The sequence below is a fragment of the Rattus rattus genome, chromosome 3 (assembly GCF_011064425.1).
Source record: "Rattus rattus isolate New Zealand chromosome 3, Rrattus_CSIRO_v1, whole genome shotgun sequence".
NCBI classification, from domain to species: domain Eukaryota; kingdom Metazoa; phylum Chordata; class Mammalia; order Rodentia; family Muridae; genus Rattus; species Rattus rattus.
Genome location: NC_046156.1, coordinates 4,404,693 through 4,422,978, shown reverse-complemented (window position 1 = coordinate 4,422,978; position 18,286 = coordinate 4,404,693). Strand labels below are relative to the sequence as shown.

The following is an 18,286-nucleotide window of genomic DNA, read 5'->3' as shown; positions in this document are numbered from 1 at the left end:
CAGGTTGCTATAGCAGCGTATACACAGAACCTCCCTTCCACACTGGTTTGTTAAAGCTCTCCCCCTTTCCATTTTCACTGTTGGTTTCTTTGCCTGCCCTGGGGGATCTCCCAAAAAGCCAGGATGAGACTGATAATGGGCACACGACTGATACTGAGTTTGGCATGTCTTGAAATCACAATGCCACGATCTTCTCCATCACTCACCTTGCTTTAAAAATAATTTCCTGTATGTTCAATATTTAATGTTTGGCTGCAGTCTGAGGGGAAGTGAATCCATTTTACGGGACAGACTCTATCATTGAACAATGGCTTTACCTGCCATAATCTAGTGCCTGCTAGATTTGAGGCACATGCACTTAAAGAGTACACATTGTTATTTAAAACCATTCTTACATCCACAATTGGCTACAGGATTAGCTTCTCCCATTTCAAAGATAAATACATGAAAGTTTATCAAGATGTAATAACCTAATGCAAGCAACCAAGCATGCAAAAGTCACTGTGTGCCCACATTTTAAGAGGCCAGCACTAGTCCTATTCTACAATGTGCTTAGAATACAACAGATAACAGAGGCATTGAGAAATGTTTTCATTAGGCAACACCACACTCACAGGCAAGACAGGCATGAATCCGAAAGAGGTACTCACAACCATGTGGGGAGATGTGCAACCAAAGCTGTGTTAGGAAATGCCACCCAACCAAGTCTGGTAGAGCTCAGCAACACCACAACTCTCCCAGACTTGAACCATGGAGACCACTTTATAACTAAAGAAGCCATATTTTTTGGCAGATGGCTGACTTTCTGATATTCTTGACCATATTGTACATGAGAGTTTTTCGCCCCTTCAATTTTATAGTGGGCTGAGAGATGAAACTACAAACAAAAACTGCTGCCAAGGGGGGTATGTGCTAAGGCACAGCTCCAGGAGGGAAAAAGAGCAGGTTTGTGGCTTCTCATCCCAGGCTATGTGCAGCCTGAGAGCCTGACTCCAGGGGAGGACAATAGCAGCTGCATAAAAAGCTTCACTCAAGGCAGAACTAAGCCCCAGAACTAGTAATGAGCCTCCAACCCAGAATGATATAAAGCTCCCAGAATGAAAGCTTACCATTTTGTTGACTCTCTACCCCATTAGACTCACCCCCTGGATTCATCCCAGCTTTTCTGACTTGACTACAGCATGTCAGTTAGCTATTTAGCTCCAATAGCTTTGTTCCATGGCCCAACTCAGCTTTCCTGAAGCACTCATGCTTTCTGAGCTCTCTCCCAAACTCAAACCCATCTAGTTTCTGTTTGAAGACATCAACACTAACTTCTAGGCATGGACACCAGCAGTTTGAGGAGATCCACATTTGAATATCAGTAGTTCTGTCAATTATTGGATAATAGAAGATGAATTAGGTTAGTTTTTCTAAACTTCTGTCTCCTCATCTCTAAACTAGGACTAATAACACCTATCTCCCAGGGTTGCTGAGAATATTCATTCATGTCAACTTTCCACTCTTAACACTACATGTGCACTGTGCACGTACAAATACTGAAGAATTTCAGTTTTAAATGTATTGGGAACAATTGCCATCTTCCACATTTATGTGAAGCTTTCCTGTATACAATGAGATTAGAGACACAGTCATGACTGGGCCCATGGCATTTGTTGTTGATTCTGACCTGGAAAGAAAGAGTGGGCAATAATCCCAAACATGAAGCAAGGCAGGCCTGAGACTGAGCAAGACACAATGCTATTGCCCTACTTATTTTTGCAATCATAGCAATTGATGCTAACACTATGGTTGGATTTCTTTCTCTGGTGACTTTGCTACTGGGTTTCTTGTCACCTTACATAGCTAGAGTCCAAAAGAGATAATGAGTGCAATTTGTGATCATTTGATACCTAAGCATGCCTGGTTCCCCTTATTACCTCTGGCATGAGAAAATACAGGACTCTGTTTTAATACAGTAGTTCCTGTTGGGGCTGTGCTCACAGGAACCTGCAGCAGATGCTGGCAAATCAAGCAGCCTACAGCCCTCAGATTTATGAGGCATTGGCCAAAGACAGAGTGAGAGTCATAGTAATAGCTGTCAGTATGGACCAAACTACAGCCAATGCCAGGGATGGAGGACAGCAGAATATGCAGTAATTGAAGGATCTTGCACCCAAGTTCCCCTGACGAAAGTAGGCAAGGACACATGGCCAAGTACTTCCTCATAAGTACCATATGCTACAGTTACTCTTCTAAAGAACGGGTAACCTGGTGCATGAGTTTTAACTCCTAATTTAGGAAAGACTCTCTCCCATTGTAGGGAAAATCTGTAAGAAATAAATAATATAAGACAATATAAGAATGATTCTATTATCTATCTACCATCTATCTTCTACCTATTCATCTAATTACTTTATTTCTAACTCTATTTCTATAGGACCTCATGTAGCCCAGGTTATCCTTCATTATCCTATGTAGCTAAGGATCACCTTGAAGCATCAGGAGGATCACTCTGACTCTACCACCTAATTTGAAATATATGCTATCACACCCATCTTATGCAATGTTGGGGATAAAATCCAGGTTTGAATGCTGGAGCAGTATTGCACCAACGTTGCAATACTCATCCAAGAAAGAGTCTCTTAATAAAAAAATAAAATTATAGAAAAACATCTTAGAAACGAAAAAACAGTCATCAATTAAAATACTCCTGATGACATTAAGGGTATACATGCTATAGCTTTTAGGTGGGACTCATGTTTATACCATTTGGTGATTAGGGCGGGTTTCATCTGTGGCTTGGGCTATTTCTTTTCTTCAGCTTCATCCTTTGGAAGGGCAGAGTTTGTGTTAATCTATCTTTGATCATGTGAGATGGAAATCACCTTCACAATAATTTAGTAAGTATTTTCAGAATTGCATTGAATATTTGATAAAATTCCCAGGGCAAGATCTCTATGATGAAAATCGCAAAGGCACACTCTCTGGACATACAACTCGGTGTCCACACTCAGGAGGACCTCAGTGGTCACACTCAAAGACAGCGTTGCATAGCACTTACAGAGAAGAGCATGTCTTATGTGTCGTGTAAGGGATAAGCGGTTCTCAAACTTTCTACTGTAGAAGGAAGTTAGCAATAGACTTCATTAATTTCAGGAAAGTAGCCTCCCCTGGAGACAATCGTGAAGGACGACATTTCTCTTGTTCATTGTCCTCATCATCTCTCTGGCTGTTGGGTTAGCACTCTGACATGCGGCTGTGATAATAGAGCAGATGCTGCTGCCAGAGTGCTACAGCAGGGGCTGCAGTGAGTGTGGGCAACAGCATGCATGACTCAGCAACATCTGTAGCTTGGTCTCAATGAAGGGCAGGAAACTGAAAGCCAACTCATCCAGAGAGACAGCGGTGACAAAGCAACGGAGCCAGAAAGCTTAATGTACTCCCCTGAAAACATCTCAGAGTTCAACCAGTGGAAGATTCTAGTTCATTTCTTCTCAGTTCTGTAGCAACAAGACACTTCTAGTTTGTGGCACACCAGAGGTTCAGGGGTCCAGGGAATTGCAGAGCCCTCAGAAAATGTGTCTGTAAAGGACATGGACACAATGGCTTAAACTCCAGTACCAAAGCAGACAAAGAAATGGACCTGTGATCTGTACATGTGGTATAAATAATCAGTTTAAAATAAAGTTATTAAGGGGATGCACGCAGATGTTGCCCAGTTAGCAGAGTGCTCATTAAGCCCTGGGTTTACTCTCAGGCATCAAATTATATCCATGCATTCATTAATTGGTTAAAGGTTATTAATGTGAGGCTTGGAAGTGTACAATAAGGCACTAGAAATTTAGCATATATTTTCATAATTTTAAAATACTTTCGGCCAATATTCTCATTTAGAATTGGGAATCATTATTTATGCTCAAGTTTAAATTTTGTTCAATTCAACTAAAAGTTTTGTTAATATGATTAAAGTTTGCATTTTGAATAAGTCAAATTCAACTACTAAGGATAGTAAAGTAATTCCAAGAGTATCATATCTCACCACTTTACATTACACATAGAATAGTTTGTCTTGATTCAGTGTAAGACACAGTTAATAAGTCAGTGCCAACTCCAGAGGGGCCACTTAACACATGAATTTACCTACGCTGTGGTCACTGTGTCTCATTCACATAAATCTGAAATTACTCAAGCAGAAGATAGAATCTAGTTTTATCTTCATTGATACAGAATTTATATTTAAAGAAAATATTTCTTCAAGTTGGCTTCATCTCATTGTCCTATAGAAATACTCCATGTACTTGTGACACCACTGTGAATTATTTACAATTTTAACATCAAAGCATGTCTCTGTAGTCTGACATGTTTTAGGAAATTCAAATCATTCAACCTGTTAGACAAACAAACAAACACAAACAGTTTGGATACAGGAGTATCCAAACTGATAGTACCAGGCAACAGTGGGTTACACAGAGAAGACGGTCATTTACGAAATAATAGAAAACATAGACCAGATGGCATAAGGAGAAAATCATCTGAATGACAGGAAAAGTGGGAGGTCAGAGGCAAGAGTAGATCCAGGAAGAGGCAGAAACAGGAAGTGATGTGACCTGTTATTACAACATGGAGTCATGCAAGCTCAGATTGTACAAAGGTCTCAGGTGCTGAGTCTGGAAAGAGTGTGAGGACATCAGTAGTATCAAGCAGATACTGTTGACATTTTTACATGTAGAGGTTTAAAGGAATTATAAAGTCCTAATAAGGGGCAAATGTGTTTTAAGATTCTGAATGCTGTCTGCATTGCTATACTTCCATCTCTAGGTTAAAGGAAGTCATGCCCCAGCCTTGGTTGTCTATGGCAACAGCTATATGGTATTGACTTTTGACTTGAATCCTTGTAACATATAGTTTCAGAGGAGTTACCCACAAAGTACTTCGGGCTCCTATCAGCTAGCCAGCTTACCCAGAATCCTTCAGTCAAGTTTTGGTGGGCTCTCTTAAGTCTACATACTTTTCCTTCTTTTTTGGCTTTCAGGGATAAGAAACCTTTGCTCTACTGGTTTACTTTGTACACTAGAAAGAGTACATATGAAGATCACATGATCTAATTTATCATGTAGCAGGGCAACCAATCAGAGCAAAGGACAGCTATAAAGCTTGTCTTGTGCATCAAATCCACCAAGGTAGGAGAAGTGTTACAGAACAGAGCTAACACCATGTTGCTAAGATCCATGCGTGTGTGGTCACATAGCTTCCAGGTTGTCCTGGCAACTCTACCTAAGCTGAATTTGAAACTGATGTCCCATATACATGCTTATTATAGTATATTCTATCTTCTAGACTCTTCAATGGCCAACAAGGAATTATCATTCAGAATTTTAGCACAAGATCCATCCTCACAGTGACCAACGTGACACAGGAGCACTTCGGCAACTATACTTGTGTGGCTGCCAACAAGTTGGGCACAACCAACGCGAGCCTGCCCCTCAACCGTAAGTAAAAAAGTCAGAAAGCATACTCCAGAGGCCTCCAAACTCCTCTGCATGAGCAGAAGTGAAGCCCAAGTATGGAGTATGCTCAGCTTAAAGCTCATCCTACTGTAGAAACAGAAAAGTTTGTTCCAAAATTATCTAGATGTTTGAGAATTCTATAAAACCAGAAAACCACTACATGTAAAAATGTCATAGAGTTTAAAAGGGGTAGGGGTTAGAGAAATAGATGAAACGCATCTTCTGACTGAAGATAGTTAAATGAGGTTTTATCCATACTGGTTTATTCTTTAATAAGGTGTTCTCTTGAAGCACAGAGGAACCACAACTTTAGCTTACTCTTGGTTCTTCATCTTTAGACACTCAGAAGTCACCAGAAATTCACATGCTGTATGTAAAATGAGAAACAAGCATTGTAAAACATAAAAGGAGCACTGGAAAAGTATTTTATTTATATATGTCGCATATTTATTCAAAACTGTATCTTGAAATACAATGTAGGGATTAATTGAGATAAAAGCTGTTTATCTAAATGCAACCTAAATGCAACTTAATGGGTTGTCTCTTGGGTTTAAGGCCCAAATGAGAAAACCAAGCCGTCAGGAAGAGAGGGAGGTGAATTCCCTGCTGACAGAATGTGGGACTCATTTGTAAAGCAACATATTCTATCTAACAAAAGACATGTGAGGTTGTTGTTTAAAGACAGTGTATTTTTGTATATGGGCAGGAATTTGAGGGTGTCCATGCCCAAGCAGAATGCTTTTGCACTTGTTCAGTTGAGGTCAGAGATTTTAAAGGAAAAGTGGTGGGCACATCAATGGTGTTCTTAGCTCCAGGTCATAGGCTTCTGTTCCAAAGATTGAAAAGGCAGATATGAACACCTCTGGGCATGCTCCATTTTCTCCAAAAAGTTTTAGCAGATAAAAGGAAGGGATACTTTGAAGACATATTAGTGTATCTGCCCTCAAGGTGTCTGCCTGCCTTCAGAGCTCACTCTAATGCATCTCAGGCACTGGAAGTGATTGAGCAGCAGCCCTGGGGACCAGCAGGAGAGGGAAAATCCTACATTAATGCTTTTTCTCAGCAACTACAATTAATACCTTGTGGAAGCTGAGTGACTTACAGATTGTTACACCCATAAAACAACACTCATTTTAAAACTGAGTGTTTCTCAGAATATTCAGGAAGAGTGAAGACTCTCTGCTTCCTCGGTTTCACAAAGTTATCTGAATGAGTCTCCTCTCAAAGTTTGTATTCTTGCTGTAACGTGGCACACGTTTTTATGTTACCCTGTGATAACAACTTACTCCAGGAAAGTGCAGACATCGTGTACATCATCCTAGGCAGAGGCATTTCTGTGTTGTAGGAACAAAAATGGGAGGAAGGTGCTCCATCTCACTTAGAACGCACTTCGTTGTGTCTTACAATTTATGAGTTTTAAATTGGAGTGGTTAAAAAACTTCTAATATCAAATCAAATGCAAAGTTTGTGTCAACTCTTTCATTGTTTTAGCTCCATATTTTCTAATATTTCATAGCACAAATTTTGAAATGAAAAGAGTCATGGCTATGCACCGGCCTTCTGTAAAATTCTTGCTGAGTATTTTTTCTCATGAGGATGTTTTCTATGGTGATTAGTCACAAAAAGCCGCTGAGGTGATCAAGAGCAGGTTGAATTCTAATTTAATGTAAAATATTCACAGTTCTATGGAATATTGTCAATATTTTAGATGGCTTAAATATTCAAAAATCTGAAAGAATAAATTAATTTTAAAAGCAAAGAAAAATTGAGAGTTAATGAATTGTTAACTTGCTAGCAAAACTTCTAAATCACAGTTTATTTTCAAAAAAGAAGTAATAATATCTCTTCCAATTTAGTATCATACATTATGTCTATCTATCTATCTATCTATCTATCTATCTATCTATCTACCATCTACCTATTCATCACCTATCATTTATCTATCATCCATCTATCATCTCTCTCTCACTAACTCCTAACTGTTAACACAGTTTTAATGGTTGGCTAGTAAAGACAGACTTTGTCTATAACTGTGAGCTGTCCCAGGAAGTTTGATGTTGTGTCTGTATCTACAGAATACTTCTCTGCAATGACTGAAGCTCTTCTGCACTAATGTAATTTCTATTCTGTGCTATAATTATTGTTTTGTTTTATCTTTTACTTTTCTTTTTTGATACTAGAGGTCAGATTCATCGTTCATGTATACTAGGCAAACAACGTAACCTTGAAACAACATCTCCAACCACTATAGTTATTTTTACACATTTTTTATCTTTCTGTTGAGTCCTGTGGAGATTCAAAGCTACATCAGTATCTCATCAATCACTTTAGCTGCCATGTCACCAAGCACAGTGCCTACTATTTAATAGATAATTAGTGAAATTTTAATGAATAAAGAAACTAAGCCATGAGTGAGGAAATGGATGAACTGATGAGTCAATGAAGTGTGAACTGTTTTGTAGCTGTGGGCCTCCATTATTAGCCTCAGAGATGCCAGGCAATGCCCCAGTCATTAGAAATGACATTTACTGTTACTTTATTCTGGGTCAGATTCTATTCTAATTTCTTATGGGAATTTGTCTAATCCTCACACAAGTCAATGATGGGGTTCTCAATCCCCTCTTTGCAGATAAGAAAACTTGGAGTGTGTTCAGTGGCAAAGGTCATCAGATTAAGCCAGTGGTGAAGCTGAAGCTTCAGTCCTTGCTGTTGGCTCTTGTGCTTAAGCTCTGAGCCACTCCACTTCTCTACCTAAATCTAAGAGCACAAGCCACACACAGAATGAGAGATGATCATGGTCACTTGAAACATAGTTTAAAAATAATTTCTATGTATAACTGTTCACTTCATAGGATTGTCCTTAGCCTTTAGGATGAACCCTGGGACCATTTCAGTCTACTACTAGCTTTCACAATCTCTTTTCCCAGATCACCAAAGAGATATAAGGCAAACTGTAAGTTCAGAGAAAGACATAAATGAAACTATGTAAAAAAAAAAAAAAAGGAGGCAGTGCAGTTGGATATGGACATGTGTGAGGGAAAGGGAGTTGAGGGAAGGGGATGAAAGAGAGAACATGTATGTATGATAGAAGAGGAAGAAAAGGGAGAAAGTGTGTGTGTGTGTGTGTGTGTGTGTGTGTGTGTATGTGTGTGTGTGTTACATCATAGGAGAAAAACAGATCTTGCTTAAATCTACATTTTTACTACTCTTCACCTATGTGTTGCTATATGTAAGTTACATTTGTTTCACTCAAATCCTGAATTCATTTGTAAATTGAGGGCAATAGTGAATTCTCCCAATAGGAATTTAGATTATGCCTTTAATGCACCCGTCCCTTTGTCTGAAGGTATTCACTAAATGTAGTCATTGTTACTATAACATCACATATACCAGCTCTTTGTTCAATGCATCGGGAGGAACATTGTGGCTATACTGGGGATAAAGGACTTAATCTGATGACTGTCTATCCACTGCTGACCTGAGAATTTCTCTGGTAAACAATCCACTTGTGGAAAAGGTGGAGGAAAACAGGCTTGAGATAATCTCCTAAACCTAACACATGCCTCATGCCTCTCTTAATACACTGACCAGGATTTTTGTATATTAATTCCACATTAAATGTCCTGCCCACAGCATAAGAGTCCAGGCATCTGGGATCTTTAAAGTACAAAGATGGAAAAAATATGTAGATCCATGTGTCCCTCGTATGACTGATTCAGTAGTGGTGCTCATTTGTCAAGTATAGGGTTGATGGTCTGCAATGTTCAAAGCCATAGGCTTCATGTTGGAAAGACCAGGATAAGTAGATCAATAATTTCCCCTCAAGGAGTTCAGACAATGGAGAGAAGAGAATTAGAAGCATAAGTGACTCCAGTGCAAAATAGTCAATGATGCTGCTCTGGGACAGTAAAGGGGCTCTAGATCAAGTCACATGGGCCTTGAAGGGACCACCCACCAAGAGAAGTTGAAATTAGTATTTGAATTTTAAACAACCAACGTGTAGCTCAAAACATCATCTGAGTCATCATTTTCTCATTCTCTAAGGAAGAATTTTTAAAAATTCACTCAACAATAATCATAAGCATAGAATAAATGACCAAAATAATAGCATCCCAGAGCCAGGGGCCAGACAGGAGTCTCTGCTCCCAGAGCTAGGGGCATAATTGGGTCAGTCTTGAGTAATGAACAATGATGACTAAAGAGAGAGATATGTAGAACAGCTTATGTGATGACAGGGAAGAATGAACAACTGGACAAGAAGAGGTGCTTGTCCCTTTCTGAGGTTACAATAAAGGGAGAAGTGAAACTGCAAAGGCTGGACAGATTGACAAGTATCAGGACAGGCCTGAACATATGTTTTAACTTTAGGCTTAGAGTCATTGAATGATTTTTAACAAAGAAATTGTATGAGCTGATCTGGATTCTGAAAGACTTTGTTAGACTGTGTGGGTTCTAAACCCCCACACAAACTTTAAATAACATGGGCAAATAAAAATGGTGCAAAACCAGTAGCTGAGGTGAGAACTGAGAGACAAGGAGGAGGTGTAAGGCGGTGGCCAAATCTGCAAAGAATAGGAAGGCGTAGGAAGCAGGACTCAGCTGACGCCTCATGGCTACTGTGAGTGACATTAACCAGAATCAGAACATGTTCAGCACTTTTAGCATCTAGAAAAGACAAGTTCTTTCTCAGGCATTTTTAGTTTCAGACAATGTCCAGTAGGCAGTTGGATATAGAATTTAGGAAGGAGATGATCTGGGAGTTTCAGGACAGGATGTAGATTCAGTGATGAGAACAGGTCATATTTCTCTTGCAGATAGGAAAAGTGAAGTACATGAAGGAGATATATATATATATATATATATATATATATATATATATATCTCCAAGCAACATCTCCATGAAGGGCAAACAGCAGGGAAAGCACCACACAGACAAGAATGGTAGGAAGCCAGGGGCTGTTGAGTCCTCTGCCACCTCAGACCAGCTGGTGATGAGTCACTGTTGTTAGAAATCTATGGTGGTTGGTGATTTCTCTAGAGCAGTTTCTGTGGAAACCTGTGAGAAGATGTCACATTCTATACAATGAGGTTAAGTAGAGAGTGGGTTGAACTATGGGTAAAAACCCCACTTTCTAGAGGTTAGGCTGTATCCTGCTTAGTCTCTTGAGTTTCCTAGCCAGGCATCAGTGCTGTGACCCTGCCCCCATGTACTTGGGCCTCGCTTCTTCCTCCTGTTTGAGTTCTGAAAGGAACATTTTCTCTTAAGGTTTTAGGTTGCCATTGTAAAAGAAACTATAGTTTTAAGCAGAGATTTTAGCAATTTTTGTCAATAAAACTGTTTTTTTATTATTATTAATTTGAGTATTTCTTATATACATTTCGAGTGTTATTCCCAATAAAACTGTTTTAAATTGCTGTCAAGTGTTCCCTGTCAAGGGAGAGGAAAAAATATTAGAGAAAAGGCACACGACATGAGAAAAGAGAGAGAAGGGAGAGAGAGGGAGAGAGAGAGAGAGAGAGAGAGAGAGAGAAAGAGAGAGAGAGAGAGAGAGAGAGAGAGAGAGAGAGAGAGAGGAGAGCTTCAGTCTTGTATAGCTCAGGCATTCCTTAATTTAAAATCATAAGGAATAATAGTTAACAGCTATCCATAATAAAATCCTTATTAAGTACAAAATTACATATGTTAGTGTTTTCCCCTATGATACACACAACACAGGAATTACTCTGTGTATGTTCCTTAAAGGAATGAAACTCAGTAATCTCACCATGCCATCCATGAGTCCCATTACTCAAGTGCTCACTGTCATGTGAGAAGGAATTCCATCTCCATCTGCTGTCTTTGAGAGCAGAACATTCCAAGAGTTTTTTCACCAAAATACATAAACTGACTCCAGTGTAAGAGTTCAACATTTGTAGAGAAGCTGAGGAATGAATTGTCTGGAACTGAGACAAATGTGCTCATAGTGCACACACAGTTTTATGGAAATGAGACTTTCTCCAGAGGTCCAGTGTGTGTGCACATGAGTGGGGCAAGTCCAGCCTTGAGTAGTAACAAGGAAACAGTTTACATACACAGACTAGTTACGGTCATTGCTATGGTATGTGGATACCCAACCTCCCTGTAAATGTGTTCCCAAGTATGTGTGGAGACTTTGCTGAAGAATAATCCTGGCAATGTCGTGGGGTCTTCTTGCCTGTGTGTCTACATCTGTTCAAGGATACATAGTATCCTCTTCAGAAACATGGTACATTAAAACATGGTACTTCAAAGGATTCCACAAAATTTGTGCCTGCCTTGACTTCCAATATTAAATGCTTTCACAAACATTACTTCTTTCCTCTCTAGAACACTTTGACATTACTTTATAAGAGCATATAGAATTTTATGGGAAATGTCTTCAGTTGAAATAAACTCAGTTGTACAAAGGTGAAAGGTGACAGGTTGTGACAGCTATGTCTAGACCAGAGCTGCTGGTAGCTGCTTTTTTGTGGCTACTTTGCCATATTCAGATTATGCTTTACTGGAAAGTAATACTTCAGCTCTCTACTTGCTTAAAATGTCTTCAAATACCAGTAAGCTGCTTTGGGCTCTCATCACTCTATCCTGGTACAGGCAGGTGATCCCATGTGGAAGGCAATGATGATATCCCGAGTTTAAACGTTTTACGTTCTAGAAACCAATCTTTGCTTCTACAACTTAAAGGGGGTAGGATTTCATTTTGGCTGAAAGACACGGTTATTAGTTTAGCCATGGCAACTCCTAAGGACACACAGTGATGTGCGAACCCAAGGGCTTTGTCCTTGCAGCTTTGAGATGTTAATAGGAAAGCTTGCCTATGTGCTCTTACAACAGATGTTGACAAGAATTAGTTTGTAGCTTGGACAAAGACTCTGCTATAGCTACATGGTCCTACATAATGACATACTATCTGGATCTATTCAGACAAGATCAGCACACAGTGAAAGCACATACATGTGTGGGAACTGAGCAAAAAAAACCAAGAAGACCTTTCCTCCCCAGCTGATGCCTAGGGCTTGAGTTCACAAGCAGATGGATAAAGAGCCATTCCAAACCACATGAAAAAGAGCCTCACACGCAGTAAAAGGGTCTGCCAGAGCCTGAAGTGCTCCAGGCCACCATGAAAAACAAGCACAGAACTTAGCCCTTTGTATCTGTGGTAGGACTGTATCACTGCAGGCAGGGAGGGTCAGACATGATAGATTCTATTTTGAGAAGCAACAGAATCCCTCTTTTCCCCAAATGAAGCCTTCTGCAAACTCTTGCTGCATCCAATAATACATAACTTAACAGGGGACGATGAATTCTGCAAAATACATCATGGGGGCTAACATCATGATTTACCAATACCACAGGCTGTTTTCACACAAACCTGTATTGTAAAAGCTATCACACACCTAAGCTTAGGTTGTACATGTGTGGTAGAGCATGTTGTTCCTGTGGCTATGATAAACAAAGCATGATGCTAAATCAAGCACAGGAAAAATGGAGAAATAGGACTGCCTTCAAGTTAAGAGTGGATGGAAGCAGCGGAGAAGTCAAAGACAACACAAGAAGACCTACAGAGTCAACTAACATGGCCCCATGAGGGTTCACAAAGACTCAACTACCAACCTAAGAGCATGCAAGTGCTGGACGTAGGCCCCCTACACATTTGTAGCCAATGTGTAGCTTAGTCTTCATGTGTTTCCCTATAAATTGTAGTGGGACTTTGACTCTATTGCCTGCCTTTGTCAGGCCTCAGTGTGAGAGTCCTGCTATGACTTGATGGGCGCTGGGGTTGGTGCCCATGAAGACTCCCCCACTCTGACTAGAAGAGGGATAATTGGGGGAAGGAGTTTGTGAGAGTAGGGCTGGGAAGAGATGTTGGAGTGTGGCTGCAATTGGGATGCAAAGTGAATTAATTAATTAATTAATTAAGAAAATGAAGATACAGAGTAATTGTGGTGTGTGTGTGTGTGTGTGTGTGTGTGTGTGTGTGTGTGTGTGTGTGTGTGTGTGTGTGATTACTGCCTGGTTAATACTACAGAGTATTTTATCTGAATGTCAGTTTTTTCTTAAGTAGAGGGAATAAATTCCAAGCAATTGATAAAAAGCATAGAAGGAGTCTGGAGAGGCTTAGTGGTGAGAAACATTGTCTGTCTGCTCTTAGAGGATTAAGATTAGATTACCAGGGGTTGGGGATTTAGCTCAGTGGTAGAGCGCTTGCCTAGCAAGCACAAGGCCCTGGGTTCAGTCCCCAGCTCCGGAAAAAGAAAAAAAAAAGATTAGATTACCAGTACACATGGTAAATCACAATCTCAGTACTCCAGTCCCAGGGTATCCAACACTGGCCTCTGTGAGCACTGCCTACACATGGTACACAGAATACATACAGGCAAAACACAAGTACACATAACATTTTTGAATGGGAGAGCACACACACACACACACACATCATATACATGCACAAAAATAAATGATAAAAATGAATAGAACATGCATGATAGCCCACACACTGCCCATCACATGAAATATCCACCTCCTTTTCTATCTTGTTATAAATTATACAAATATGGAAGGAAAAACATAAAAAGACTTTGCATAACTGAATGGCTGTAACTTTGTTTCTCTGGGTATCCAAGCAAACAAGCTGTTTCTTTGCTTCATTTTTTAATGCATCAATGCATATCATTATGATACCCTCCTTATTAGAAATATTAATTAAATCAGCCATGCACATAAGCATTCACTTGTAATGAGAGGAGGGTGTGGGCAGGTTGATTAGAGAGGCTGTAAGAGATTAATTACTCTACAGTTGTCTTTCTCCCGGGTTAAGAGGCAGTTTGACAAGTGCATTTCAATCTGTTCTAAAGAGCACATGCTACCCAGAGATGACCAAGGGTCAGGAGAAGAAGGGAGAAGGAACTTTGACATTTACCACTGCCATTGATGAGCCTTGAGAGGCCACAAGACTATGGAAATAAAAGACCATAAAAAATGAAAACTTATGCACACTACATACCAGACTCCAGAGGTCCATTATTGAGATCATGGAGATTCTACACTGAATTGAAGGTATCATTACGCCTCAGTGGTCCCAGTCTCCTCATCCACACAGTGAGAAGACTAGAGGAATCTACACATCCATCAGTTGTAAGGTTCTAAGGTCCTAAGCACACTCTATGTCTTGGAGAGAGAAAAGAAGTATTGCTTGTTTTAAAGATGTAGTCCTACTAACATTTTCTCTATCTTTATCAGTGAGCTCAAAATTATTTTTATTGACTGAAGGCATTTTACATTTGGATGTGTGAGAGTTTGTGCTGAGTTTCAGGATCTGTGGAGCAGCTTCAGCACTGGCCCCACTACTTCCTCCTCTCCAGAGAGTTCTGCTCCCTGGAAAGTTTTCTTCATATCAAGAGTTTCCTTTCTGCTGGCCCAAAGCCTCTGAAAGGACCCTGTGGTCTTCTGTGCTGTCCTACACAACTCTGATCCTGCAATAAGTGAGACCCAAATGCATCCCGTGAACACGAGAACTGGAGCCGTGAGTCTTCCATGAGCTCATGGTCAGTACATGACCCGACCCTTACCGTGGCCAAATATTTCCAGGTCTTCTTCTGGAGGATCCTGCCATGTTCTTGTTGTTGTTATTTCTGAGAGATCTCTGAGTTCCCCATCTACTATGTGCCACATTGCCTACAACTCCGACCATATCTGAGGCGTGATCAAATGACTATGGCAGCAGGCAACAGACAAGCACCTAGCCCACCAGGGCCTCTGTGCTTTCACTTCTTTCTCTGAGAAATGGAATTGTGACCCCTCATGAAGAGATCTCGGCACATAAGTACACAAAAGCATTGTGCGGCTGTAACCAAACTCCCACTTTGCTTAGAATAACACATAATTATTAGACATTCCTCAAAAAGACTGAGGGAAGTGAGATTGGATTAAGGTTTTTATTTTCTTTAGACCATTGTAATTTCCAGATAAAGAAAAGAAGGGAGAACTATGTCAGGGATGGTACCTCCACAGGACATACTTTCTACAAAGCACTGAGAACTCACTTGTAATACCTACAGGGATAGGGTGATAGCTGAAGCCCCCTGCTCCTCAGAGAGTCTATCCAGCCTAGGTGGAGTTTCCTTATCCAAAAGTGTGCAACTCGGATTTCTCTACAGACACACAGGTTAGCTATCTATCCACATGTACTTCAGTGAGATATGATACATCAAACCAGAAATGTTATTTTATCTTTGCTATGGCCATCATTTATATAGCTTGCATTTTTTTCCAATTTTGTTCAACAGTTTTAAGACAAAAAAGCAACCAAGTTCCAGGCTCAGAGACATGGATTTATATCACGTCATACTCTTCCTTCCTTTGATTTTGTTAAAGACTTAATCCAATTAGCACACATGTGGAACTGCCTAATTAGTGAGGCAGATGAGCTCTCTGCCAGAGCCAGGCAGGTCGCTGTCAGACACTTCGAAGGAATTACAGTTTTCTGAAACTTTTTAAAGAAAAAAACTAACAGCCTATTTCTCAGAAACTGGCAGGAATGTGGTCTGTGCTTCAGGAATCAGCAGTAACAACTCCAGTGACATTTGTGTTTTCTCTCAGACTCTCGATCCTGTAGAAGTGTTGCAGTGTGTGGATGGATGTGTGTTGTGCAATGTACAAAAGCTACTGTCACAGGTTGAAGAGATGTCAGCTGTTGTCAGCAGTGTTGCTGGTTATACAGAGGACTTTGATTCCCAGCATCAACGTGGTACAGCTCACAGCAACCTGCAGCTCCAGCTCCATAGGGTCCACTGCCCTCTTTTGGCCTCCACAGGCATCTCCAGGCATGTGAGCAGACCACACACACATATAAACAACAAACAAACAAACACAACAGCAAAAAACAGACCAATGCTAATCTGTGCTCACATTCAGTGATGCTATATGAGTCAACATAAATTTTGCTTGCCTCAATTTTTAGGAGACATGAACAACAGTTTATATACTTCACTTACCTGAAAAAGAAAACGAATTGAATAGGGGTTATTTCACTCCAGTCAGCAGGACATCTGCTAGTCCTCCTCTCTGACACTTAGGCAGAACCACCTCCAGCTACACCTGAAGAAACAGGATCGCTTTGCCCAAATCAACGTGCATCAGTGTGTGTTACCCTAAGGAGACTTCCCCAAAACCTTCTCTTCTTTTCACTCTGTTCCTTCATTCTTTCCTTCCTTTATTTTTGTTGTTTAAAATTACTAAACAAACAACAACAACAAAAGGTGACATTCTGATACCTTTAGTAAAATCTCCATCTCTTTTGTTTCTGTTTGTTTGTTTGTTCATTTTGGTACTTCTTGGATCTTTCCCGGTGTTTGGCTTTTTCTCATTTTCCCTCAATTGCAAGACTCAATCAACTCCAGAGAAGACAGCTGCCTCTGTAACCAGCAGTATAGATTTGGGGCAGAACCAAACAGCCTCAGAATAGGCAAGCTCAAAATTGCTTTTGAAAGCTTCATCATTGAAAATGTAATTAAACTTGACTTACCCCAAATTGATTTAAGTTACAGCCCAAGGGCCAACCTTTGACCAGGGAGTTTCACACCTGCATTGATCCCCACGTGCAATTGAATTACCCAGGCAACCCATGCATTTTCACAGGGTAAGCCCTGGAGTGCAAATGGCCAATTTGAGAAGTGACTAGGTTTTATTTCAAATGTATTAGAAGGCTTTCTCATAAGTTCATAGCAGGGAAATCAGGCTTACTTTCAGAAATATTCTCTTAGTCACAGAATTGATTGCCCAAAGGTTATTTTGTTTGCCCTATTTTTTAAAGTTAGTCTTTATTGAATAAAACTTACCTTTACCTAAGAGTCTTTTCTGACTTTAAGATGACTTCTAGTCCTTCTAAGTGTGCACCAAAATCTAGAAGGAAGAAGATTTGTGGGAAAATAAGACAGTGTGGCTATTACCCAAGTAGAGGTGCTATAGCACATTGTAGACTGAAGGTCAAGAAGCAGAATTCAATTGGTTTTCCTATGATAGAAGCAAGATAATCTCCCATGAGTCTCTAGAGAATTGTATTCCATGGCAACACTCCACTTACTTCCTTCCCAAAGTGTTTGATAAGATGGTCCCGATGAACATTCACTTACACTTTTTGAAAGAACAAGCTTGTATTCTGCATTTCAATGTCTCAGGGCTGTGTCCTTTGTTTTGTGTGTAGTTGCATGTGACTACCCTCCTCATACTAATTACATTTTCATGTAAATCATCTTTACACAGTCATTGCATGTACTTGAAATTGGGAAATAGACTCAGTGGTGGTATATCTTGCCAAAATTCCCCCATACTTTATTTCAGCCTTCTGAAATAATATTTTATATATCCGGTGATCTGTTTGAAGATATTTCATCAAAAATAATATATCAGCATTCAAAGTTGTAATAAGATACACAATTCTCTCTATTGAAAATGTCCCATAGCCAATGATTTCCCCGAAAACACTGGCCCGTGAGTACACATCTACGAACAGCTGATGGTCTCAGTATCACCACAGGGTAACATGTGAAACTCTAATCCTACCATAAGAGAGACCCTAACATAAATGTGGGCTGGCAATTTTGTACAAAGTAGCGAATCAGAATGAGTAAGTATATGTTCCTTGCTGACTGAAGGGATGGTTTTATAACAATTCTCCCAGGCCTGATTTGTACTCCCCAGGATGATATCTACAGAGTCAATACAGTTCTTAACATTACATTTATTTATTTATTTATTTATTTATTTATTTATTTATTTT

General features: G+C 39.9%; 1 protein-coding gene across 1 annotated transcript in view; it reads left to right on the top strand.

Annotated features, from left to right (window-relative positions):
• Negr1 (neuronal growth regulator 1) overlaps positions 1-18,286 on the top strand; it is a 429,098-nt gene that overhangs the window by 273,389 nt on the left and 137,423 nt on the right. Inside the window, exon 5 of the mRNA XM_032897116.1 lies at positions 5,320-5,471. Coding sequence (XP_032753007.1) covers positions 5,320-5,471 — 152 coding nt within the window. The remainder of the gene's footprint in view (positions 1-5,319; positions 5,472-18,286) is intronic.